At 35.4% G+C, this 26,704-nt stretch overlaps 1 protein-coding gene across 2 annotated transcripts in view; it reads right to left on the bottom strand.

The window, feature by feature from the left end:
* Window positions 1-299: 299 nt before the first annotated feature.
* Window positions 300-26,704, bottom strand: part of LOC139980541 (uncharacterized) — a 33,252-nt gene continuing 6,847 nt past the window's right edge. The window contains exons 3-8 of one of the 2 annotated variants that reach the window (XM_071992260.1): window positions 20,295-20,452; window positions 19,551-19,729; window positions 14,350-14,452; window positions 7,443-7,534; window positions 4,310-4,454; window positions 300-2,110 (exon numbers count right to left, since the gene is read on the bottom strand). In XM_071992260.1, coding sequence (XP_071848361.1) covers window positions 1,358-2,110; window positions 4,310-4,454; window positions 7,443-7,534; window positions 14,350-14,452; window positions 19,551-19,729; window positions 20,295-20,452 — 1,430 coding nt within the window. In that variant the 3' untranslated portion in view covers window positions 300-1,357. Of the gene's footprint in view, window positions 2,111-4,309; window positions 4,455-7,442; window positions 7,535-10,651; window positions 10,755-14,349; window positions 14,453-19,550; window positions 19,730-20,294; window positions 20,453-26,704 lie in introns of both variants that reach the window. The other variant, XM_071992259.1, reaches the window with a different exon arrangement.

Below are 26,704 nucleotides of genomic sequence, written 5' to 3' on the forward strand. Positions count from 1 at the left end.
AGCATTGTTAGTACATGTACGGTAGTTAGTTACAACTCTCGCCGGCGTTGGCTCACAGCATGTGTAAATAGCCATGTTAGGATTTATCTATTTCATTTGTTGTATTCCAGTATCGTGAGTTCGTGATACATGTGTAATATTGTCCGTTCTGTTTATTCCGACATCTGCATGGTCCAAGGAGTTGAATAAAAACAGTAGTATGTAGCGATCGGACGTTTTATTTCGTTAGTGACTGTCCTGTGATTGTGGGATGTTAGTACTGGTCAAGGCCTGTTTCAACTAGACCTAACTCTATGGAATTACACAGACTCACGGTAGTTTTTCGCCCAGGTTTGAACAAGAAACGTGGATTAGGATGTTCACTGCTAAATTTGTTTATTGACAGGATACCTTTTCTGTGTTTGTATACTTTTGGATATTAAAACGAGTAAGTACTATGTAAGTATATTGTACCGTATACGGACCTATTGACGCTACGCTATGTAAAAGATGCCTCCATTTGAGTGGAAATTTTGCTAATAAAATAAGCAATTTAACTAAACTTTCTGCTTATAATTGTCTTAAAACTTGTTGTTAACCTTCATGTGTTCTTGTTTTAAGCTAACAGCTTTTCAAACGCTCGAAATTGGAAGTCAAAAACAGTACAATTGTTCGCTATCTGTGTACAAACGGTGCCTATATCAGCGTTTGATTTTCGCGGTATACAAACTTTGACGTCACACGGTGACCAGAGGCTCCTTTGGGTCAATCTCTGTTTTCAGACATTCCAGAGGTTCATGTCACGTGACTACCCAAAATGTCCATTTTCGTGGTCGTTTTTGATGGGTTATAGTAGGTTTTCGAAGATTATTTTTTACACATGTTGATTATGGGTATGTAAACTCCTAAATTAATGGAAAATCTCAACAACAAAAATTGCCTCCATATTTGGTCTTTAACAGGTTCAGGGATAATGACCCCCACATCAACCCTTTTGTACATGGGACATCTATCTCCTCTTAACAGGTTCAGGGATAACCAACCCCGCATCAACCCTGTTGTACATGGGACATCTATCTCCTCTTAACAGGTTCAGGGATAACAACCCCCACATCAACCCTGTTGTTCATGGGACATCTATCTCCTCTTACTAGGTAAACGACCACCCCCCCATCATCCCTGTTTTAACACGACTCTGGATGCAAGATGGAGGAGTACGACTCACAGACCTGATCATGAAGACAGAACAGCTGTAAACTTTGTCTAAATGTTGGCTGTGACACCAGACAAAGGATTCTCTCTTCTTCTCCAGGTTTAAAGATGTCATTCTTCACAGTACTTTAAGGTTCATCTGTCATCCTTGCATCTGCCATTTCTTTCAGACAGATACTTCGTATGTAGAGAATACAGTTCTATCATCAGTCTCATAGGAGACACCATGTTTAGTTTGCGGTGATTTGTGATGAACGTAATGTCTGGCCCGGCCTGAATGGTTGTTGCTAGGGTGACCGCTAGGGTGACCACGATGTCCGTTATGTTCAATAATATCATCGGCTTCCTCTATGTCCTCGTTTGCTTTCAATGCGGTTACAAATGAGATTGGTCTCCTTGTTCGAGCCGAATCTCCATTGCCCATCTGAGTGGGAGACTGGGGTAGGTGTCTCCCCGAGGGATAGGGCATGTGGTTAGGGCCGTGTCCATTACTCCTTTTGGAGTAATGGTTTCCCACCCCTGGTATCGGATGGTGACCAAGATGATTGCCTGTGGCCTGACTCTTTGCACTGCTCGACGAAGGAGTCGTACTGGAGGACTCCCAGTCCAGTTTACCTCTCCTGGACCTGGGACTACTCAAAATGTCTGAGCTACTGTGAGAGGGGCTGGTGGATTTGCTGTCATTACTAAAACTGGTATCTTTGCGGCTGTACCGTATGTGTTTGCTGCTGTGTGAAGACGGTGAGGCTCTGTTGGTCTGCTGGATCTGGTAGAGATGAACCTGGTTGACTGAAGATACCGGTGGTGGTGGGGGAGGGGGCTCTGCTTCGCAATCATTTCCCTGACTGGTTTCTCCTATGCTTCTCTGATCAGCGACAGGATAGGTGGCAGTATGATTATCATCCACCTGCACATGATTCTGAAAATATAAACAAATCAACTTTATCAACTTAGAACATGTTTGTTTGTCAAGTACATACAGTAGTAGTTCCCCAAAGTTGACATTACCTGACACACACAACGTTTTCCCACGAAACCCGATGCTTTCCGAGGGTTTCACTTTTTCACTTCTGAAAATGCGTTGTATAATTCCCGACGATACTGACCGTCTATTCATGAACGGATTACCTTGAGTTTACTTCCCCTTAAAAGCGCCGAAAACCATCGTTAACCCTGACGGTTCATAAACTAATAGACTGGGGAAATAATAAGCTGAGTTAAAAGAGCTTTGAACACTAACTCAAAGATTGTATAAGACTTCCCTCCTTTAAGACTCTATACAACGGCCAATAGTAATTCATGCATGATTTGATGAGACTTACAAATAAAATCAATTCATTTCATTTGTGTGTGTCTTCAGTGTTGATCTTCTTGACTCAAACCAGCATTTAATAATTCTTCCAAAAGATAAGTAAGCAAGAAGTTTTCGCAGGAACCGTAGCGGAAAACGAACTTGTGTTAAAAAGAACCAAATGCAAAAAGCCTGCGTAGTTGTTTCTTTGTATCCCAATATAACTGCTGTCAGAGTTTGGGATTCCTTGCTTTTATCAGAATTGCATTTTTGTTCAATGGAAGTCACAAAGGTTCATGGTTATGGGGTAAACAGAGCCCCTTTGTGGACCATTAATTGATTGACTACAAATGTACACAGTCACTTTTTAGACTTCCTGTTTGTTATACGTACACGAAAGACAGAGATTTAGAAAATTCTGTATACTACAGTTGGTCTACTACCCCCTCCGACTTTTGACCATACTTTCTCCAAGGCATCATCTACATGCTACCGAGGTTCTACCCTTTCAAAGGTAGTTTTCTGTTTATATATTTGGTGTAAAGTTTACAGAGTAGCCACACGCTGCATCAAAGACTGCATACTTTTTGTACGCGCAGACTGCCAGGAATGTAACTTCTATTAACTACTACTGTATGATGCTGCATATTGTGCTATAAGGTGATTCATATTTACTACATTCATGGACAAGATCAACAGCTACAGAAACAAAAGCAGATCGTCACTGGCTTCACATCAAGAATTTCCGACACAAATTTGTTGCATTGTTTAATCTTAAAGGACACTACTAATTATCAAACTTGAAAATGTGCAAACCATGCAAATTTCTGTTCTCATTTTGTTACATCAGCATAAACCTAATAAACAATAGTTTGCCTATAGATAGAATCCTGCTATGTGACAATAAAATTATAAGGTTATAGACTGAATGGCATATCAAGTGAACTAAATGATAACATATGGATTTCTGGATGGAATCACCAAATTCTAGAACAAGACACTGCACATTACAACAAAAAGGAGCAAGCATTATATCTTCTTAACAGCTTTGCATTATAAGATACCCAAACAGGAAATTCATTACTAGTTATGTGCCTAACGTATGATGAGCTTGCACTTTCGTATATTAAAGTTACTTAATGTGGTACACATTGTAACCATTGAGGCAGTCAGTTCTTCATGTAGAAAACTAACGTCAGTTCTTTATGTAGAAAACTAACAAAGTATTCAGGAAGTTTTATGTCCTTGTTGCTGCTTTATATGTCTTACATTTACTTCAGGTATAAAACCAACTAAACATATCTTGTCAAATACATCAAAATTACACATCAGTTAGACTCAACATTTGTCTCCCACCTCATCTTCCAAAACCTCCAACCCACTTTATACTGACCTCTTCATCAAGAAATCTCCCGTAGGCATTTTTGCCCAAAATACTAAATTAATTCAATCTCCATATGCTAGTCTGGTCTATACAAATTCCTTCTTCCTGCAAATCTTCCAAAAAACCCTGACACTCAATCCCCAGGGACTCCATCATTTAGAGTTGTTTGTCAACAAATTTTCGCCAACAGCACTTATCATATATATTTAAAGGCTGCATATTACATGTACACAACTTAAGACCTCCATATGCTCCAAAGTTCCATCACATTAATTAAATTATTGGTGAAGTTCAGACAGACTACAAGACATGAATCTGGCTTCCCTATATTTAAGTCCACCTTTCAATTGGGCCTACTGTAAATTGTGAGTTTTGCAGCAGGTTTGAACCGCTTTGAGTAAACCTGGATATCTGCAATCATGAGGATATATATTATCCTTTACCTTGGAATTTGCATTCAGCTGGTTAATGTTGTTGACTTGTGCCGTCAGAGATACAGGGGTATTTGATATACCATTTGCACCGTGGCTAGAGGGTTGGTATTTAGCTGCTGTTGCCAATACTACTCTATCTTTGTGATGCACATATCTGAGAAAAGAAAAGTAAGGAAAATAGATTAAACAAAAAAGTACATTTCCAGCTGAAAAGGTGAAATAATCTGGAAAATGACAAACTCACTTTTAGAGTGTCACAGTGGATGGTATTATAGAATCAGAGTGTTAAAACTCCTCCCAGATGTTGGGTTAAAATCTACCCAGGTTGGGTTAAAATCTTTAGAAATTACTTCAAATACTTATTAGAGTCACCTTCTTCCTACTACCAACACCAAACTAGAGGAAAAGGATGGATCAGTTTTCTGATAGAAAATCACAAATTAAAATCTCCTTAGCAAATATCCAGACTGCTTTGAACTACCAACCATGTCATTTAAATATAACCATCCTTTGGACAATCAAAATCAAACAAAGACTGGTAATTTTATTTCTATCCACTTTGGGAATTTAGATTCGATGGGAGAAATTTTACTTCACACCAATTTGAAAGTTTATTCCAAATTAGACATGAACAATGATATGTATCTTCAAGGACTGACTACAAAGAAAACTGTAGTCATGGCAACAGAGATATTCTAGCAGCTCTAAATTAGCTGCATGACGAAGTCAACTATTGTTCTTTCTCATTGTAATTACAAGCCAAGGCCAGAGATTGACTGATTGCGACCAGTTACGGGTTTTAATGAAATCCAATACAGGCCATATTGACCTCTCAATGTGTATTTTAATACATAATTGCGCTCATCAATGGTGAAAACATCCCATAATGTATCACAGTAGTCAAGTTGGGACTTGTCCTTTGAACTGAGTAGGTGAGAGACAGGAAAGTGCCAGAGAGACATCCTTCTGACTTCAAGAGGCAATTTACTGACACAAAAACCATGAATTTTACGATCGCTTTCTGGTCTCACCACTCTACAACTGAATCCTCGGGAAACAGTACTGCACCCAATTATGCTTGGATGTCCCAAATTTGTTAGGACGTGGCTCTCGTTTAAATTTCGACAAGAAGTTTCACAATATCCATCACTGAGATGTTCAATTATTTAATTTAAAGTCATTTAAATGTATTCCATGATGATTGCCCAACAATCTGTTTTGATACTACATTTTGGATTTTCCACTCCCTCAAATCTCTACAAATGTCAATTAAGCATATTGCCATGATTGTGTGATTATCTAGTACATACTATGGACAAAAAAAAACTGTTAAGGTAGGTATCGGTTTGACTATGTTTACAATGAAATGGAGGCTTCAACACTACTGAATGTCTGAAAATAATTTAGAGGATTTCTGAAACCTCACTGCAGAACTTTTAACAATAACATACCAACTATTAATAATAACAACACCAACAGTTGGAGACAATACAGAGGAACATAACATGACAAATGGTTTGCTCTCATATTTAAAACAGCCACAATCAACAAATATCCACTTTTTTGGGTTCCTTTCAAGAAAGTGCTTTGAGTCAGAGGGCTAATGCATCATGGTAGCACACACTTGAATAAAGCTAGCCACTAGATATTTATGGTTTATTGAACTCTCAAAGCAGGATGACATATACAGATAATGTACTTATAGTGTGTTCAACTATCACAGGCACTTGGTCTTATTGACCAGCATTAAACCAGTAAATGACAAATTTCCGACCGATACTTGAGGTCCATTAGCAGGAGAGAATTCAAAACATTTTAATGTCTCAATATGCATTATATTAATGAACATGAATAAACCGATCCCTAACTAACTCTACACCAAATTTTTGTTCTGTTTTGTACTTTTGTGTTGTTAAAATTCACACAATCATGACAAATGCACTTTTTTTGCCAATAACACTGTCTCGTGTTTGTCAACAATACGGTCAGTTCAATCATAATGATCCGGTAAATTTGCGAGTAAATACATCGGCTGAATAAATAATGTTGAAAGAAACTCAAACAATGTAGGCTACATAGTGAACTGTGTAATCAGTCACGGATCCAGCCGCCAGGGAAGAACTAATGACTTGTTTTGGAAACGTTATTTCAGAGAGATGGAGAGAGCCAGACGTTACATGAGGCATACTATATAACACATATATAGTGAAGCATACAGCCTACTGTACAGGTATATACAGTGAGGTCAATACACCTCCCTGCGCATGTGTCCAACTAATGTTACGTAATGCCAACAGTGACGGTGCAAGGCATACTGTTTAACACATATAGTGAGGCATACAGCCTACTGGTATATACAGTTAGGTCCATACACTTCTCTGGGCATTTGTCCGACTAATGTTACATAATGCCACCAGTGATGGTGCAAGGCATACTGTATAACACATATAGTGAAGCATACAGCCTACTGTACAGGTAGGTATGTACAGTAATACACCTCCCAGAGCATGTGTCCGACTAATGTTTTGGATTACTAGGCAATCTCATTGCCTGAAGTTTCCATTCCTTCTAACTCTGCAAATGGGTCAAATATTCTGTCCAAAATTTACATCACCACATTTGTGTGATTGTCTAGGACACAACAGTGTCAGAAAAAAGATTGTTTCAAAGGTTGAGATTGAATGCTTAATGAGGCCTTAACATAAACTAGCCAGGACAAGAGATATCTGTCACCAACACTCAACATATATGTATGATATAATATGATAATATATGTATGATATAATATGATAATTTATATACATGATATTATATGATAATATATGTATTATAATATATGGTAATATATATGACAATATGACAATATATATATGATTTTATATGATATGTGTATAATATGATAATATATGGATGATGTGATATGATAATATATGTATGATATTATATGATAATATATATACATGATATTATGTGATAATATGTGTATTATAATATATGGTAATATATATGACAATATATAAATGATATTATATGATAATATGTGTATGATGTGATATGATAATGTATGTATGATATCATATGATAAAACATGTTTATTATATGATAATATATGTATGATATTAAGCACAGAGTTGTACCGTACCTTGGTGGCAATGACGCACAGAATACTTGGACACAGTTCTGCAAACAGCCGTTATCGAATGGATTGTGACCACTACGAAACTTCCCGGTTACCTGCAAAAGAAAGAAAAGAAAAGATGGAAATAACAATTATAATTCGAAGAATCACCACCAACATCTACTCTGTAATTGTTAATTTACCTTTCCTTCAATATGTGAAGAAATTTTATGTAAATGGCACACACGAATTCAGATTTTTTAAATGGAATAAGAAGGGCAAATCATAATATAAGTTGGAACTTGAGTTTATGTAAATTGAAGCGTTTCTTGATAAAGCAACCTTTCCTTACAAATTAAGTTGAGATAACTTTATTGAAATGTCAATCTCACATTATAAAAGGAAACCTTTTTAAATTAGGTTGTCTTGATTCAACAGTAGTCTGTTCAATCAAAATCCAAGACATGGCAAATTAATTTTAATATGGTTAATACTGTTTCTCCAACACACCAAGAATGAGGTCATTTTCAATGCAAACGGTCTGTACATTCCATCAAGTCAGAGTTTTAACGACATTTCAGATAATCTGGATTCACAATCGCCAAATTTTCAAACCTCAATCAGAGGCTCAAGTTATGTTGAATTCAGCGGAGCGTTGATGATGTGTTACAAGTTTCTCCGTCCTTTTTGGTCTAATTCGGTTTCTTATTCTTCCTTTGTCTGCGAAGCCCCGACACACTTGTTAGATAGAACATGGGTAAACTGAACATGGGTAAACTAAAGGCCTCTCCAGGAAGGAAAGAAAAATACACTAATTGGGAAAGCTTTCCTTCACATATTTGGCTCTTGTCTGAGATCTTGTGATGAGATTTGTAAATCAAATGTAATGTAATGTAAATCAAAAGTATGACACTACACAGCTGAGAGTTGGATACTATACTTGGATACAGGAGAGTTGGATACTATGCTTCGACAATTCTAAATCGCTCCTTTGAAAGCAGCTTGATAGGTTACCCCAAAACCTGGGAACCAAACATTCGTCTAGGAATAACAGGACACATGGATGGAGATATACAACTCATGATAAATTTGATGTGGTTTGATAATGATTTACCACATTTTGAAGGAGATGAAGAAACAAATTTTAAATCATAATATCAATTTTAACATGATATTTAAAAGTGTTCAGAGTTATTTTCAACTATTATATTGAACTATATTATTTATTTGATTGATTATTTTATTTTATTAAACTATATTATTATATTAAACTATATTATTTATATATTATTAAAGTATATTATATTTAACTATATTAAACAATATTCAGTTTATATCCACCATCAATCGTAACTTATTATCCATGATTGACAATAGGACAAAAAGCCACCATGCTGACACCTTCTCCTTGAATTTTAATTCTAATAGACAATATAACTACACTGCTTACTAGTTGATAACCAAATGTAATGTAAATTGTGCAGTTGTTATTTCACTACAGCAGTCCAGACATGGACAGATCAGCATATATATACATATATGGCTTCTGGTAAAATGTAATTTTTTGTTGACATTCACACTACTCTCTTCACACTACATATCTTGGCTCGGCAAACCACTTGGCATTCTCCAAGATCAATGGTATGAATAGATCTGAACCACTAATTTAATTTACTTGGCTTGGTATCTTGCCAAATGTTTGGTAAAATATTATCAAGGTTACCAAAAGGTCAAGGGAGGATTGTTAATCTTCTTATATGGCCATATTGAATTTGAATTTCCGGATAAAGTGACAGAAAAATAAAAAATAAAAATAAATCTCCTTCCAGATGCGGCAGATGGATCAAACAGATTTAAGCTGATTTTTTTTGGATTATTTAAACAAATCTTCATTTTAAACTAAGAACCAGAACATTCAAAAATTCAACTGCTATGTGTAAACATCTGTTTTTGTAAGCTTTCATGGTTAGTGTACTCCTTGAAGAGAATTTTTCATATCACTTTATTCTATTTTTCTTTCTTCTTTTTGAAGTTAAGGATGGGGTTGGAGCATGTCTGACCTGTCCAATGAGTGATGTACGATACTGCTGTTAAGTGTAGATTTTACATTCAACTAGTTTATTCAACATATTTATAACTTTCTTTAAACCTCCAGAATATTGATCATCTTCATTTTGATTCTTCCTCCCATTCTCACTCTAAATTAGTTTAACCCTCAGAGTTTAGGTGATGACACTACCATTGTCCTTGACAAGCTATCCCTGTCATCTCCCGCCCCGCTCCCCCCACCCCCCCTCCCTGTCGCTCTGTCTAATTTTACCTATGTGATTATTTTTAAGGAAGTTAAACTGTCTCCTATCTCTAATGTTTTACTTTTACTGAACTATAAGGTTTGACCAAAGAGTACAGGCATGGCATATCTGTTAAAATGACTGATTTTTCATTTCATGTTACAATACATAATTCAAGGTATGAAGACCACATTCACCCCTGAAATTACTGAATACATCAATTGTTACACATCAAGGACCTTCAAACTAGCAATACTCCAATTGTTTTAAAAAAGTATTTACAATGTTAGCACCAAACAATTAAGTCCTTTTTCTGCAAACAAAACAATGCCATCTGAATACATAAACTGCTTTCAATTTTGAATGACTTTCAGTTTCAAATAAATCTCTGATGACCCCGATTAATATCGAAAATGAAAGAATATATCTTCTGAGGGAAAGTGATGAGTTATCCTTGGAGATGAGTCATACAGTAAGCTAACCATGAGTGAACAAGTAATTAAAACCTTAATTAATTCCATGTTCTAATTTTCACTATTCTTTGCTACCTTTCCCCAATATTCACAGTATCCGGCTTATTCAAAAAATGTCATTTGTGCACAAAGTTATTTATCAGAATCGAAAATGACAGAATGAACATAAAATGTTCTGCTTTCATAGGGCATCATTAAGGGTTGAAAAGGGCCTGAAATAATGTCTACTATTGGCATAATGAGAGTGTTATCTACATTGTGCACTGTGTTGAGCTATAACTCTTAATATCGAACCTGCTTGACCAAAACATACAAACATCGGTCAAAAACTTCTAATTTGAAAAAAAAGGGGGGTGCAAGGAAGGAGAGTGGGAAGGGTAGAAGATAAGTGGGGGGGATTTAATTGATTTTTTATTAAATTGAAAATTTCCATTTGGCTGCCTCAATTGAAGATGGTTGTTGCTGATACCTGTTCATTTGTAGTACGTCCCCGTGATACGAGGGACATATGAAAGACTGCTAGAATCAGCACTGGGAAGAAAGCCAGGAAATCTATGGCCATAACAAAAATACTGAAAGACAATAGTCAAGGTCAAAGCAACATACAACATCAAGTACTTACTGTGAAAGAACAAACTTACACACATAAAATAGCAAAGCAAAAACATATGAAAGTAATAGATAACAAAAAAAGTGAGATTCAGAAAACAAAAAAAAATTAAAAAGCTTCAATATTATTTTAAACCAAACAGGGGGAAAAAAAGGAAAACATTGATTGTGAATATTCCAAAGCTATTAGATTTAATGTGAGTTTTAATCTAGTATTGTAGAACAGTATGATAATAACTACAGTTGACCAATTTCAAAAGTTTACTCACTGTACACTAGGCACTAACCAGAAAAAATCACTATAAAACACCACTTCCACAACAGGCTATACACACACATACCTAACACCATCCACCACAAACCTGCAATTCTACTTTACTGAAGGGCAGTATGATAATCACTGCAGTTTGACCAACTTCAAAGTTTTTACTCACACCTATGTAGCACCATTGTACACTAGACCTGCAATTCTACGACATGTCACTAACTGAAATTGGGGAAACTCCTGGATACAATTGCTATCCCAAGAGTGGAACTGACATACGAACACAACATAATAAATCATAACAATTTGCAAAGCCAAGCATTAATTATCAGTGTTGTAAATAATGCTGTGTCTTTCTACTCGCATCACTCCTATCCATTTTGATATTTATTTACATATATACAGTGTATATATTACATTACAGCATTTGCATACAGTAGTTTTGTTTAGCCCATGATACCTAAAGTACACAACTGGCACAACTTAAATGATTTATGTGTAGTCTATGGTCAAGTTTCTGCAATAATACTGACATAGGCGCCAACATACTGAGTGAGGATTTCTTCCAAATTATTACATAATTTATGGCATCGAGGACTGAAAACATCCGTTGACGAGGTTAAACGAGACTTAGGATGTAGTAGTAGCGTAGAATATTGAATCATACACAGAGTAACTAGTGTGTGCACTACTGTCTACAGAACTAGAACCATCTAATGAAGACAGCTCCTCCCTCCAGCAGAGAGACGAGATGGAGTTTCGAGAGTTAATCAATGTCTTGGAGCAGGGAGATGCGACAGAGTTTGATGTAAACTGTACAACTTGATCTAGAAGCCTCCCATAACAAGAATTGCTGTACAAGAGAGGCTTGATTCGATACGCATGGATGTTTCATGCTCGAGATGTCTTGTGACGAAGAAGACGCTACCTCATATTGATGGCAGAAAAATATATTCTTGATATGCTGGGAGGCTTTAAGGGGAGGATGGTCATTTATTGATCTTTGAAGAATTTTACTGGATCGGGCAATCAAACGAAGATGGATGTGTAGCTATGAAATCATAGTATGAATGTTAAAGGTCTCTGCCCACATACACTATACATACAGTACTAAGGCCACTGGAGATAGCAAAAACATTGTAAAATTTAGTATGTTAAGAGATTCCCTGCTTGGATGATGAGCATTTTAATAAATAAATTACATTAATGCTTATTATGATGTAGTTATGCTCATCACTACCACTTGGACTGTCATATGTCTTCATCTTATGATCAGGTGTCTCAATACATGTTCTCAAGTACAGAGAGAGGTGAGGGAGAGGTGAGATGAGGGAGAGATGAGGTGAGATGAGGGAGATGTGATTAACAAGGTGAAATCAACTTGCCACAGTTGATCAATGTTTTATCATACTACATTCTCAACATTACAAACAGCAGCTGAAGATCATTGAGCTCATAGTATATCCTAGCATCTTTTCACACAACACTTGAAAGAAAAAATAAGGAAGTTTTAAGACACAAGCAACAATTCATTTGTTGAAAAGCAAACCATGAATCTGTATATTTCCCAGGGTCATAGTAAGCTCCATCAAACCACTGATCTAATAAACTGCTACTCATGGCTTCTCATACATCATTGTACATGATGTACAGCACCAAGGCTTCAGCCATAGACCCAACCAACTACTGTACCAATGTTACATGAACCACCGCCTCCCAGACACACCTGTTACTCTAGAGAGAGGGGGTGGGGGGATGGGGGTGGAGGAGATACAAACCAGACTTCACAAGATAATGAGAGGAAATGAAATGCTTAAAACAGATGACATCATTCTATATATAATGCTGTCAATCACAGAAGATGTTTTCAGACTGTCTTCCCTGATTGTGTATTGAACTTCTTCCTGTATAGTAGATCTTTGTTTGCTCAAGTCCCTGCAGTGCACAATATGCCAAATTAGCTATAAACCCCTGAATGATGCCAGTGCACAATATGCCAAATTAGCTATGAACCACTGCATGATGCTATATAGCTATGAACCCTTCAAAGCTTCCACCCACTATACTAATTGTGATATATTTTTATTTATAGTACAGCAAAAGCAAATTGGGAATTAATGAGCCTGCTTACTATGCCAACCTGTTGCAAATATTTATCCCTCAAAGAAAGCTACAGTCTGTTAAGTTACGAGAGGCACAAGAGATCGTGACTTGCAATTATAGGGATAATAACAGCAGATAAGTCTAATTGAGTTTTTCAAGTTGTACGGAAAGCAATGGGGCTCTCATTTGAATTACCAATTCTTGAAGTGCAATACGGATTGGAAACCTGGTCACGTACAGTAAGGTCATATCAGACACAGTAACACATGTAGAAGGATAAAGGTACACACACACACAAGAAAAAAAGAAACAAAATAACCTTAAGACTGTGTAAGTATTAACAAGTGTCACCAAGGGAACATTACCACTAATTTACAGCAATGACTGGTAAATTCAAGACATTCACAATAAATACATAAATAATCAGCAGTTATTTTTATGATGCTTAAGCGACCACAAAATGTAGGAGAAGCCCACAAGGGCTTATAGATTACAACTTAAACGTCGGGTGGCTTCCAATTAAACATTTTAAACCAAGTTTGGAATCTTATTCAATTTAGAAAGTCAATCACAATGGTGTGAAATTTAGTAAAATAACCAAAGAATCTAACGTTAGGTAGATGTGGGACTTGTGAGAATTCTTCCGGGAAGAAAAATAATGAAAATGTTCAACAAAATCATTTCAAGGGCAGTCATTTGCATTGGTTGAAGATTTATGCCATCACAGGTCTGCTGTTTGTGTGTCTTGAATTTACTAAGGTCATTAACAAATATAATAACCTTTTGTAAGCATTTTTGTGTATGTTTAGCCATGTATGTTAATTTCTCAGGCATACAAGGAGAAAATGATGGCATGATAATGATTCTCCTAACATTTTAATCCTGTGAACATCCTGGGGATTTGTTTTTCAGGATAGTAAGCACTCATGAAAGAAAATTTGTCTACCTGTTTATATATATAATCTCTACCCCTGGAAAATTTGTAATGTGTTGCACCATCTAAGCACATCAAAGTTAGAGAAAACAGGAAGATTTACCTACAACATCAATGACACTCGATGACTAAACCACTCAAAAAGAAAACCACCAGCAACAATATGAAACTTAACGCACAATGAGCATTAAATGAAAAAAAAAACACCAACAAATTTAGCAGGGGGCCATGTAACACAAATACACCAAAACTGTACCTGTTCATAGGTAGTCCTCCCTCGGGAAGCAAGTGATACATGGAATGTAGTGAGACCAAAGACAGGAAGAAAGGTTAGTCCACAGACACACAATATGACAATACTGACAGAAGATGGTGAAGGTCATTTATGAATAAATTAATCATGAAGAAAGATATGATGTGACTTTAGTGTAAACAGTTATTAAGTGGATTAGAAGAGGCATTCCATGTTGATTTAGAGAATGTTTTGATACTGTACAAATGATAAAATCCAGTAAAAATGCAGTAAATAAGATTCGACAATGAACCATTACATTATACTTGAAGGTAAAGCCCGAAATTTGGAAACTTGATATTTGCTGCATGTATACATACAGTACAACTGCCTAAACATTACATCTGTGACAACAGTTCAAGACGAAAAGGAACCATGAAGTACTAGCTAAAAAGCATTCATTTAGTGGGAAAAGAAAAAAGATTGACTAAATTTCATACATGTTTATCTTTATTTTGATAAATACTTTAGGCAGCTTGTTAAAATAGCTAACACTTGCCCAATAAAGTCAAACAACATATTTCTATACTGTACACATACTACGGTATACTACTGTATACTAAAACTCCACATCCGCAGGAAAGGGTTATCAATTTCTAGTCTATCGTTAAGAGTATCATATGAAAGCTAGCTATGCACAACATCATACAAATTGAGCATGGAAGAAAGGTGTTCATTTCAAAATTACAGCTATGTAGCTATGAGTTGCCTTTTACACAAATAACATCATGTAGTTTGGGATTAAGGAAAGTTGTAGCTTACAGATCATACTTCGGAAAAATTCTCCCAAAATAATTACGAGACTAAGTTTTCTATGAATACTGTGCATGAATGTTTAAAATTCTTCGATATAGATGGAAAGTACATCACAAATAGCTATTCCAAGCCCAATTGCTTCAATAATCAGCACTGATATTTCATCACAAAATTCTTCTGACAATTACTTGACAGCACCTTAACTAACTTTGTCACCTCAATAACAAAATTAATGATATGCAAAGATATTTCTGGCAAATCCAATCGTATGAATACTACGCAAGTTGCAAAGCAGCGCTACTGAATTGCTACTGAGGAGGTTAAACATTAATCTCTTTGAGCTCTCCTTGCTTTGGCAGTTCTGATGTCTCAAAGGGTCAACAGCACCAAACAGTTGAAATGGATTGTAATTTGAGCAGAGACGAGAAAGAAGCTCATTCATGACAAACGCAACTCGATGCTAAAGCGAAAGCCCTTTTGAATAACTTGACGTATTTCTATGAGATGAGTTGCGAGGATCAACATTATAAAGACGAGAGCAGACTGCTGGGAAACGCTGCCAGAGATGGAAAACAGAGCTATTGTGTGTTTGCCGAGCAGTAACTGAATATATCATAAACTAGATTATGGATGTACTTGGCATTTGCAGTCTATGATATTTATCCACACCCGGCTGTCCTACAGGAAAAATAGTAGTTAATGACTTGGAATGATTTCTGTTTATTCAGAACTCATTAGATGGCATTTAATGAACTATTACCTCTAAGTCTGAGTTATCATGAAAACCACAAAAAATTAATTCACCTTCATTAAGTAAACTGTTCTCTTGATACATAGTTGGCAAACATGTCAGCCAAATATTTATTGTGGCTGATGTAATATTTAATCATTCGTAAGTTAATTATTCACTGAATGAAATAATTGACTGAATTCTTCTAAGGAATGGGATAGTTTCGGAACAGATATTTCTCTATATGACCAAGTCACGTTGTGTGCGGAAGTCAACACTGTTCAACCACCATAAACTGTGTTAAAGACAGCTATAATGACATATTATTTAGTTAAAGTTACACTGCATGCATAGCAATACCCAGAGTTGTGATAATACTGTAGCTAAGAGTTTAATTAAATATTTATGTAAACTAAATGTTTTGCACTTACAAAAGCTTCTACATTTACTTTTGAATCTTTAGCATTGCAACAGACAGTCTTTTAGTACGTCATGCATTGTAGAACACTTCAATAAATTCATGCACTGTTAAAGTTTAAGACGCAAATATCTGACGCAATGTCGAGTTGGGGAGCCTGTGGGCATAATAAATTTTCTAGAGAAAAGATTGTAACGGAAATGAACGAAGTAGCTACTTACTGCCCACTGTTATGTCACAAAATTCTAGGAAACTCAGATATTTGTTTTGTGCGCTTAATTGATTGGTATACTGTTTCATCACCAATTACAAATAACAACTATAGAGAAGTACTGAACATGTATCCAAACAAACAGATTGGAAGTTAATGAAATATCATTTGCAGTTCGAATGAAAGTACTTTTATCGGCGACAAAATAATAGACTCGGCAATCATCAACAAAGCTGTCTGGCAAATTTGAAATACTAAAGGTCACTTGGGATGGAGTCAAAGTAATTGGAAAGAAATGAAAATCAATATGTTTACGCAAGGGATTTAATATCCATCAAAGGCTTCATTGTAACACAACTGAGGCTACAAATTAATGCCGGAGATAGATAAATATATATTGATGGATGGTCAAAGACTCACCTGGCTTTGTGGTTTATTTTTTTTGTCTAGTTATGGTTCCACTTTACAACTAATCCCTCTAAGGACAAGGAGAATGGTAGCATAAACAAAGCAAGTTCAGCACAAGAAATTAAAAATACCAAAGTGGTAAGAGGGGGGGAAGGATGGGGGGGAGGGGCAGTGAAGAAATGTGCAGAGAGGTCAAAGTAATTCTCTCTCAGTTACAGTAAAAGTATTTTCATTTTGTCTTTCTGATAATTTTCCTTTAGATGTGACATCTTAATCAACATTTGATCAGGGATAAATTGAATTTTCATTACATAAGACATGTTAATCACTGTCTATGCTCTCCATGATCCACCTATATCAAAGTTCCAGCTTAATTCAGTAGGTACTCCTTTATTTAATAGTCTAGCTTTCACCTTTATCAAAGTTCCAGCTGAATTCAGAAGGTACTCCTTCATTTAATAGTTAAGCTTTCACCTTTATCAAAGTTCTAGCTGAATTCAGTAGGTACTCCTTTATTTAATAGCTTTCAATGAACAGGTTGTGTTGCTTTCTGAGTTCATTCAATTCATCGTTTGTTTATCAAGCACACGTCATCTTTCAATGCCATAACTGTAAATACTGTTTGAAAGCTGGAAATGTCAGAGGTAAATAAAAGTAAGAAAAACATTAAAATTCCAGACATATATCAGGCTTGTCGTGGCAGTTTGCACCCAATGTGTCAAGTGCTTCCCATCAAGAAGGCTACACAAAAAATGTAGGAATATAGGTTTTGCTGATCAATAGGTACCATATGTTTTGTTCACTTTAAAGGCTTACTGGTTAATTTTTTTTTTATTGTTAAATATTTATATGAGGGATTGGTAGCCTATACAGTACAAACACCTTATACAGCAACTTAAGAAATGTTAATTGTACAGTACATCTACCCAATGAAGCATGGTAGTCTTTCAGTGTTAAACGTACAACACAATGTAAAGAAATATGTTTGGTGTTTGGTGATTCTTGGTTAACTCATATTGTTAATTTCTGTCCAGAATACAGTGTAAATATAATGAATTTTTACATCGGCCGCACAAAATGTAAATATCATATATAGTGCTAGCTTAACTGAATGTTCTCTAACTGTAAAAAGATATCTCGATGATATTCTGATTAAATGTGGGGCAACTCATTCTCAGAAGACAACTCCAGTACTTACAGGTACAATAAGGATTCCTCTTACAACTTTGCTTTGCTGTTCATTGTATCAGATCTTCTCGTCATGTCCTTGCAATGATATTAAATCTAGCAATCCCTACGCAGTGCTCTCCATCTCCTTCTGCCAACCATTACATAAAGTCCATGTCCATTTACATTTTCAACTGTACTTTAAGCTACATCAAATTAAGCCTAACCCCCACCTGTCAAGCCTATGCTATCTTCCACATCAAAATCTATCCTACACAATACTGCTCAGAATGCTCTTAAGATAAAAGTAAATTTGGGTAATGCCAACCATCTCAACCATGAAAAACACACACACAGAGGCTCACTAAAGGTATGCTGAATTAAGCATTGACAGTATTCCCAGAAACGTAATTAAGTACCAACAACTTAGAGGGAGAATGTGTTTAGGAGTAGTCTGTCAGCGAGACAAATCGTAAGAGTTTACAAGAATAAAATAACACAAGAGAGAGACACGGTCTTCTGTATGCACGCGATAAAATAACTTACAAATGCTAAAATATTACGACAGGATATCAACTGATGAATGAGGAACAGAAATCTAAGATACAACAAACAGCCATTTGACTGCTGCAGCACTATAGGATTCAATCTAGCCATCTCAAGTAAACAAGTTCTGTTGTCATTTCTATTTAAATGGATACACTATTAACTATCACCGTATTCTTTGATAGACTTGTTAGCCAGCAGCTATTGTACTTCACAGAGATTGGATCGGGATCGGGCACTACATGCATTCAATGAATACCACAAACTAGCAGTGAACAGATTGCGATACAAATACCGCTCTTTATAAACAGATTAAGTCTAAATGAACAGATATCTTAGCTTTTTTCAATTCTTTACAAGCATAAAAGTATGTAACAAAAGCAAAACTGACTAAGATATGATCACCAATTTTGAACTAGAAGGAATTCCTTGGCTAGTGTGGGATTCCAATCTGTGACCTCAACTATTTGTCATTCTTGTGCTCTATTAACTGGGCTATCCAGCTCTGGACATAAAATTTGACAAATGTCTTAACTTTTAATTCTAGCTTGTCTAAAACCAGGGGGACTGCCCTCAACCCATTCTCCTATAAACAATTGAATTGAATAGCACAGACTAAGACATACTTGAACAGAAAATATTGGATATGAAATCACAAATGACTATCCAAGTGTTAAGGTGGGTAAGGAACCTTAGACATCTATAGATATACCTTAAGGAACCTTAGACATGAAGGAACATTAAGTAATCTTAGACATAGATAAACGACTTTCAAACAATCTCAAGTCTCAGATGAACTGTCATATTACATGTATTATCATTGATACTCAAGAGTAAGAAGATATCTTTAGAGTGACCGAAGAAGAGTGTCAAATAACTAAAGAGGACAGATAATCAATCAAACTTGATGTAACTGGTGTAAAGGATACGTTATAATAGTTCGATGATCTCCCATTGATTTGTCTCTACCCTGCCAGAGCACATAGAGCAAGCAGAGCACAAACACCGATATCATGTGCAATGTTAACGAAAGAAGGAAGATGAAGAAATAGCGGTAGTTTCGTCGACCAACACAGTTGTTGACCCAAGGGCAGTGATGGTCAAATTTCTGCAGGAGAGAGAAACGACAAAGAATTAGTAAACAATAGTCACGAACATGAACAAAATGAAATATAATGTATTTTATACATTGTATACGATATAAATGCATAATATACATTGTATACTATATATAACGATACCATACATTGTACTGTATACTACTGTATATAAATGTATACTATACTTTGCATATTATATATAATGTATACTATACATTGTATGCCATATACAGTATAATGTATACTATACATTAGCTGATGACCCTTTCATTATAATGTTCCACTTCTGACTAGGTTGTATCAAGTTTCTTGAGCAACTTACTGAACAAAATTCTTCCTTTTGAAGCCTAACATCTCACTTTAAACCAAAAGTTAGCAGCCTCAGTAATTAATGACAAGAAACCACAGCTTCAGAGCCAAAGTACTATAAGCTAATGCTATGATGGAGTAGGATCTAGGCTAAGTAATCATGTTTGGAATCTTGAGCAACAGAGCCAACAACATGCTGCACTACTGTACATGTTACTACTAACTACTAAGGCTTACTGGATAGATCGATCAACATTGACATACCTCTATACACGTATTACACACACTACAATGTGAACATCTTGGCGGTCTGTAAAACCTGCAGGTTGAACACCATTTCATCCTGACTTGGATGCCTTTAATTTCTACTGTCTTGTAAAGAGGAGCACGGAAATCATCATCCCGATCCTCGTCGCCTTGGGCTGAAAAAATGACAAGGAGAACAAAGAGAAATATGAATAACCAAAAGGAATCTGTGTTTATTATCTACGGTACTGTACTATACATTTGTGACTATGGTATTAGAGCACTGCTTCGTATTGTAGAATTCACGAGAGCGCTCAAGTTGTGGGAGACAGGTAAGCGAGGTACGAAGTAAAAAGTGTAGTACTGATAAATCAGCATCAACCAAAAGCTTAATACAGTATATCTTTTGTGACCACTACCCAGCAATCTTACCAAACCTACCAAAAGTTACTCAAAAATAGTTCCACAAATTTTCTTAACAAGTTGAAGGATAATAAGTGAAGATCTCATTCAATCATCCTTAAATTTTTGTTTCCCTGGTTTTCATATCATAACCATCTAAAAAAAAAAGGTTCTGCCTTCCTCTCTCAACGAGTCATTCCAGTGAACTACTTTGTTACTAGATGATTTTTTAAGGATCAAATATCCCTTGAAACATTCAACAAAACGTAGATCTTGTTTAACGTGTGACAGCGTTTTCAATTCACTTTCTTAATACAGTATGACAAACTTTGTTCAACCATAAGGAGACTTATACAGTACTGTACATAAATACATTCCTCCTCATTTATATTCAGACAGCTCAGCTAAGCTCATCATGCCTTTCCAATGTGATCAGACAGTTTTTCTTCTTTTTTGCGGAGCAAAAGGAAGTCTTGTGTAACAATAAACAGAACACCAGTTGTTTTCGTGTCTTCTTTGTAATTTATAGTTTTGGTTTGATAGTACAGTACTTAAAGTTTGATAATGTGCAGTACATGGATAATAATGATGCAAGCTACAGTACAGTACAAGACAGTATCTTGTGCTGTACACTATTAACTATCAAGTATATTGGTCCAGCAGACATAAGCACAGTATAGTCATACAGATTAATACACATCAGGTAACGGCTTACAGTATATGATAGTACCACAGGTCTGTTGATTTGTCTGCTGCGTTATTAACATTACACAACTTCAGCATCATTCAAGTTACCTACATTCTGTTGTATTCTAATGCAAGCTACAGTACAAGACTTTATCTTGTGCTGTACACTGTAACTATCAAAGTGTATTGGTCCAGCAGTCATAAGCACCGTATAGTAATACAGATTAATACACATCAGGAAACGGCTTATAATAGTACTGCAGGTCTGTTGTTTTGTCTGCTGTGTTATTAACAGTACACAAGTACAGCATCATTCAATCATTCAAGTTACCTACATTCTATTGTATTCTACTGAGTGACTAGTCGTTTTTCATATATTGTACAACACTACAGTAATATTGCTACTTAAGGTAAAGGAGTGTCCTTTGTTGGTACAGTAATGTATACATTTTGGAATGTCAATCATGTGGCAAGTGGCTCCTCCCTTCTACAATACTGTAAGTGATATGAACAGAACTTGACAACCACTTCACCATCTATATACTTACATGCATAATCAATGAATTCATTAATAATTTACTCCAAAACTTCTTTTTTCGCCCACAAAGGTGATGTTGATAACTTTTGTTTGCAAGATGATACTGTACAGCACATGCCTAAGTTCCTCGTTCATGGAACCAATTGCGTAGATTAACACGTAGTCAACGCATAATGTACCTACCAGGTACCATAAGTCCATAACTTGCCTAGATATTTCTTTATTTCAATGTAAACTTGGTGCAGTACAATCTGATTGAATGACATCCAATGGAAAATGAAACTGTTAAGAGTTCAAAAGAGATCAATGACTTTACAGTATCACTGTCATACATCAATTTGGCACAAGGCATGAAATAATTGACTTCATGAAGTACTGTGTAAAGAATGATGAGCAGTTTGCAAGTTCCAGTGAATGTCTGAAGCACTGTGGAAAGAATGTAAATTTTGCCACTTCAGTTCTAAAGTACTTGCCCTCTGGTATACATACAGTACAGAGTACTCCCAGCGATAACAAATTCAGTTTGCTATAGTGTCTACTGTCTTCACAAATTACTGTACCATCTACAGTACTTGTACAGTTCATTTAAAATAATTTAAAATATGTACAGGTGTCTTTAAATTCAATCATTTATCATTTCCCTAAATTACTGTACTATCTATAGTGCTTGTACAGTTCATTTAAAATAATTTAAAATATGTACAGGTGTCTTTAAATTCAATTATTTATCATTTCCCTATACAATTTTGGATAGGAACTTAACAAATTATGTACTGTACATTTAAAGGCTGTAATATTACACTTAGCTCTTTTCAACAATTTAAATAAATTTTACTCTGTACACCACAGTATACTACAGTACTGTATGTTGTCCAAAGCACAGTGATTTTCAATTGACGAAAAGCTACAGTGAAAATGTACAGCCCAGGACACGAGTCTGAATATCTGCTAAAGATGAACTGCACTGTAAATAGACAGCCTTGTGATTCCATTCAATATTAATTTAGCATGTACTCTCCAATAACCCAGGAGCAATGTCCTTCGAACACTTATTAATTTGACATAATTTAAAGGTCTCTCTCTTCTAAGACATCTTGCTATGATATGGATATGCATGCATTATTTCTCAGCATTGGTCAAGTACCAATGGGTGTTGAGTGTACTGAAGCACTTGAAGGGTTCTATATGTACGTAATGTACTGTTCACAATACAGGCTGGTACAACACAGATATTGCTATACTTGTAGCTTTAGTTGCACACAAGCATGAGAACTCTAACTGTTTTTCATATCCTATTTATAAATATGTACTGTACTTTCATGTATTTATACTGGATTTTAATATTTAAACCTAAAACTTGAAAGTTTGAGGTTATTTTGAGAAGGAACTTTTTAAATTTGCTTTCAGGATAAGATAGACTATATACAGAGAATACAATATTAAAATGCATATTGTGAATAAAAGGTACAGTACATGGAAATTATTTGAAACCAGCTAGAGAGATATGTGAGGATTAAAATAAATTTGTTTTAAATACATACAACCATGAAGTATTCCGTAGGGGATTAAGAGACGGTAAATTAGCACATGATGATTAGTCTCAGTACAATTAAAGATTTCCAGTACCATGCAAATATCTTCTGTACTACTGTATGTAGAAACATCCACATTGTGCATCCATAGTTAATCGGTTAATAAATGAATGAATGAATTAAGTCTCAACAGTTACTGGTTTAATTTCCAAACAATAGTAAAGCTGACAGGCAGCACATTAATTAGCACATGGTGCAATGCTAAAGTGAAAAACATTTTGCAGAGTGCATACTGTACTGTACATTGTATTCACATTGATCACTAAACATTCTAAACTGATTAAATGCACAGTCACTTCTCCTAAAAGTCAACATTATTTACACAATGATATTAAGTTTATTAACATCAAGGAGCTTAAAGGTAAACTGCTCCCTGTTACCATGGAGATATTTACTATATCTGCATACATGTAACTGCACACAGTACCTACATTATAATGTTACATCATTTACCACTAGAACTGTAGATGTTCGCGACAGATACAGCCACTGACATAATAATGTGCACAACTGGTGCATGCATACAGGATCTAACAGGCATGCATACATCTAGTCACACCTTGAGGCGCACTGGATCTGAAGATCATTCATTTACAGCACAGATCTCACGTTATGCTCATCCATTAGTACCTACCTTCTCACTGACAGGTCTACTGCAAATTTATAGAAGTTTCTCCCAGGTCAGCAATTATTATCTCACATTCTCAAGCATAATTAGAGCACATGCACCTTATGCGGTAATATACCGTACAGGGTACAATAGTAACAAATACATTGATAGCACGCAGAGAGAAAACTACTAGAACTCTAGAATTTAAAATGCTGGTGGCAGAATCATGTCAACTTACTTTATGATAATAGAAGTATTAAGTTCAGAGGTACAATCAATCTGTGTGCTTACATAGAGGTATGTAGTACAGTACAATGTGTGAGAGAGGCACTTACACTATAGTTGTAACCTACTATAAGCAACCTGGTGAAAGCTAATGTACATCCATTTCGTACACAATATCTTCAGGGTCTGAAAATCTTAAGGTGCTCCAATTTAAATTATAAAGTATTTTTCAATTTTATGTCTGAAGCAAACAGGTACAGTATGATGCACAGGAGATGCACATTAAAAATATGACTATTGTTTTTGTTTTTTTATCTCTGTTCATCACAATGCCAACATACTCTAGAAACATTTACTTGACTGTACATTCAGACTCTACAAAAGACGAAGAAGAATAAAAATCATAAAGAAACTGGATCATTGCTTCAACTTTCATTTGGCTTTAACACTTAGTGCCATTATGTTCCAAGTGTTAAAGCAATTATCCATAACACAATAAAAAGACTACATTATATAAAAAGAAAGTGAATCATCTACTTAGAGTTTCAAAATGTCAACATTTTTATATCCAGGACAAAACCTTGCCCCTGAACCAGAAGTCAGTTTAAAGTGCTATGGATTATATCTACAGTAGAAAAAATTAAATGCTTCCCTCATACTGTAGCTACTGTACATGCAGTGGTAATAAGCTTTTCAATTTTGGCTCAAATATATTTTATACTTGTAGATACAGTACTTTTGTAGTAATACATCACAGTTGCAGGCAAAGCTCTTAAAATCCAGTCTATTTAGTTGGCAGTTTTCATTGAAGCCTTCAGGTACTCTTGATGGTAAGTGGAAAATTATCCAGCACACAGTGTGAACCTGGCTAGAAATACTGTAGTGTGGAGTTCTATGCATATATACAGTAATAAGTATGTATTGTAGGTACAGTAGATTAGATGTGTACAGAGTAAGTACTACAGAATTGAGTAATGTATGGCTATTTTGTACTAATACTGTATATCATTCCAAGAAAGCAGATTATAAGCCAATTTTTGATAAAACTTTCATAAATTTATATTTATATTTCTAAAAGAGAACTCTTCTGGCTTTCTTACCATATTATTCCCGTGTTTGTATTCAGTATGAATACCAAATGATTAAATATTTAAAAAAGTTTAAAAAAACAAAATATCAACGACATAGTTCAGGATAATGTATTGATGAATACTGATTTCCAGGTTTTCCACAATTTGCGGAAAACTGGAGGTGCTTTGTGATTTGTGATTTCAAAATGATTACTGAAGTTATTTTTAAGTAATTGGAAACCAATTTTTAATTAAAGAGTTCATTATTTAGTAAACTTTGCTTTTGTGATTATATCGGTAAATTTTCGTGACTTTTTCCATTTAGGATTGAGTGCCATCATCACAAATTTGTGACCAGAAATTTGCATCGCAAAACATGAGATGCATTCGTGAAGGTGGTAAGTAGCAATTGCTCCATTTTGCTTCGCATTTTGCGATGGGATACCGGGGAAACGAGCCCTGCACATGTGAAGTGTGCATAGCAAGCAGGGTTATGCAATGTAACTTGTGACATGTTAGGCTACTATAATTTGTGTTAATACACCATGTCATGTACAGTAATCATGTCACGTACATTAATCCCAAAACAAGGTTAGGTAGAAGAGGAGAGTGCAGAAGTTGACTGGAGACAGGTGAGAGAGGAACAATGTAAATTGTAGAAACTATCAAAAGGTACTGTACCTTTCCTACAAATATGTTAAGCACTATTGACATTATCCTATAAATTAACTAATGACAGTACATAGCTACTGTACCGATGTACACTGTAATATAATATGCAATGTCACTTGTAAGTCACTTGAAATACATGTATGTTAATTAATTGCCACTGTACAGTAGGCTGTATTGTTCAACTCTCAAAAGAGAAATTATAATAAAGCACTCCACACTCCAATATATACTGTGTGCCAACATGTTTACAAGGCTTGTTTTCAATAGACTGTATTTGAGTACATCACTGAACAGCCTGAAGATTCCACAATTGAGTCTTTATCTTCAATGACACAGCAATTTCATGTGACTAAAGATATTAAATATTAAACAATGGATAATTTTGAATTTGAACTGGAGGTACATATACAGTAACATTTGCTAAAACATGAACATGCATAATCTCAAGAACCTGTATTTTACATAATTTTTGTCATTAATTGAAATTTTTCCATCCGTTTTGATACTTGTAGAAGAATCAGATTTGGCTGATTCTTAATAGCAATGCACTGTTCACTACATGCAGGCTTACAGACAAGTTTAATCTCTCTTAATCTGAAATGACCTCTGACCTGGGAGTCTTATACTCACTT

Source organism: Apostichopus japonicus, chromosome 15, assembly GCF_037975245.1.
Source record: "Apostichopus japonicus isolate 1M-3 chromosome 15, ASM3797524v1, whole genome shotgun sequence".
Lineage (NCBI taxonomy): Eukaryota > Metazoa > Echinodermata > Holothuroidea > Aspidochirotida > Stichopodidae > Apostichopus > Apostichopus japonicus.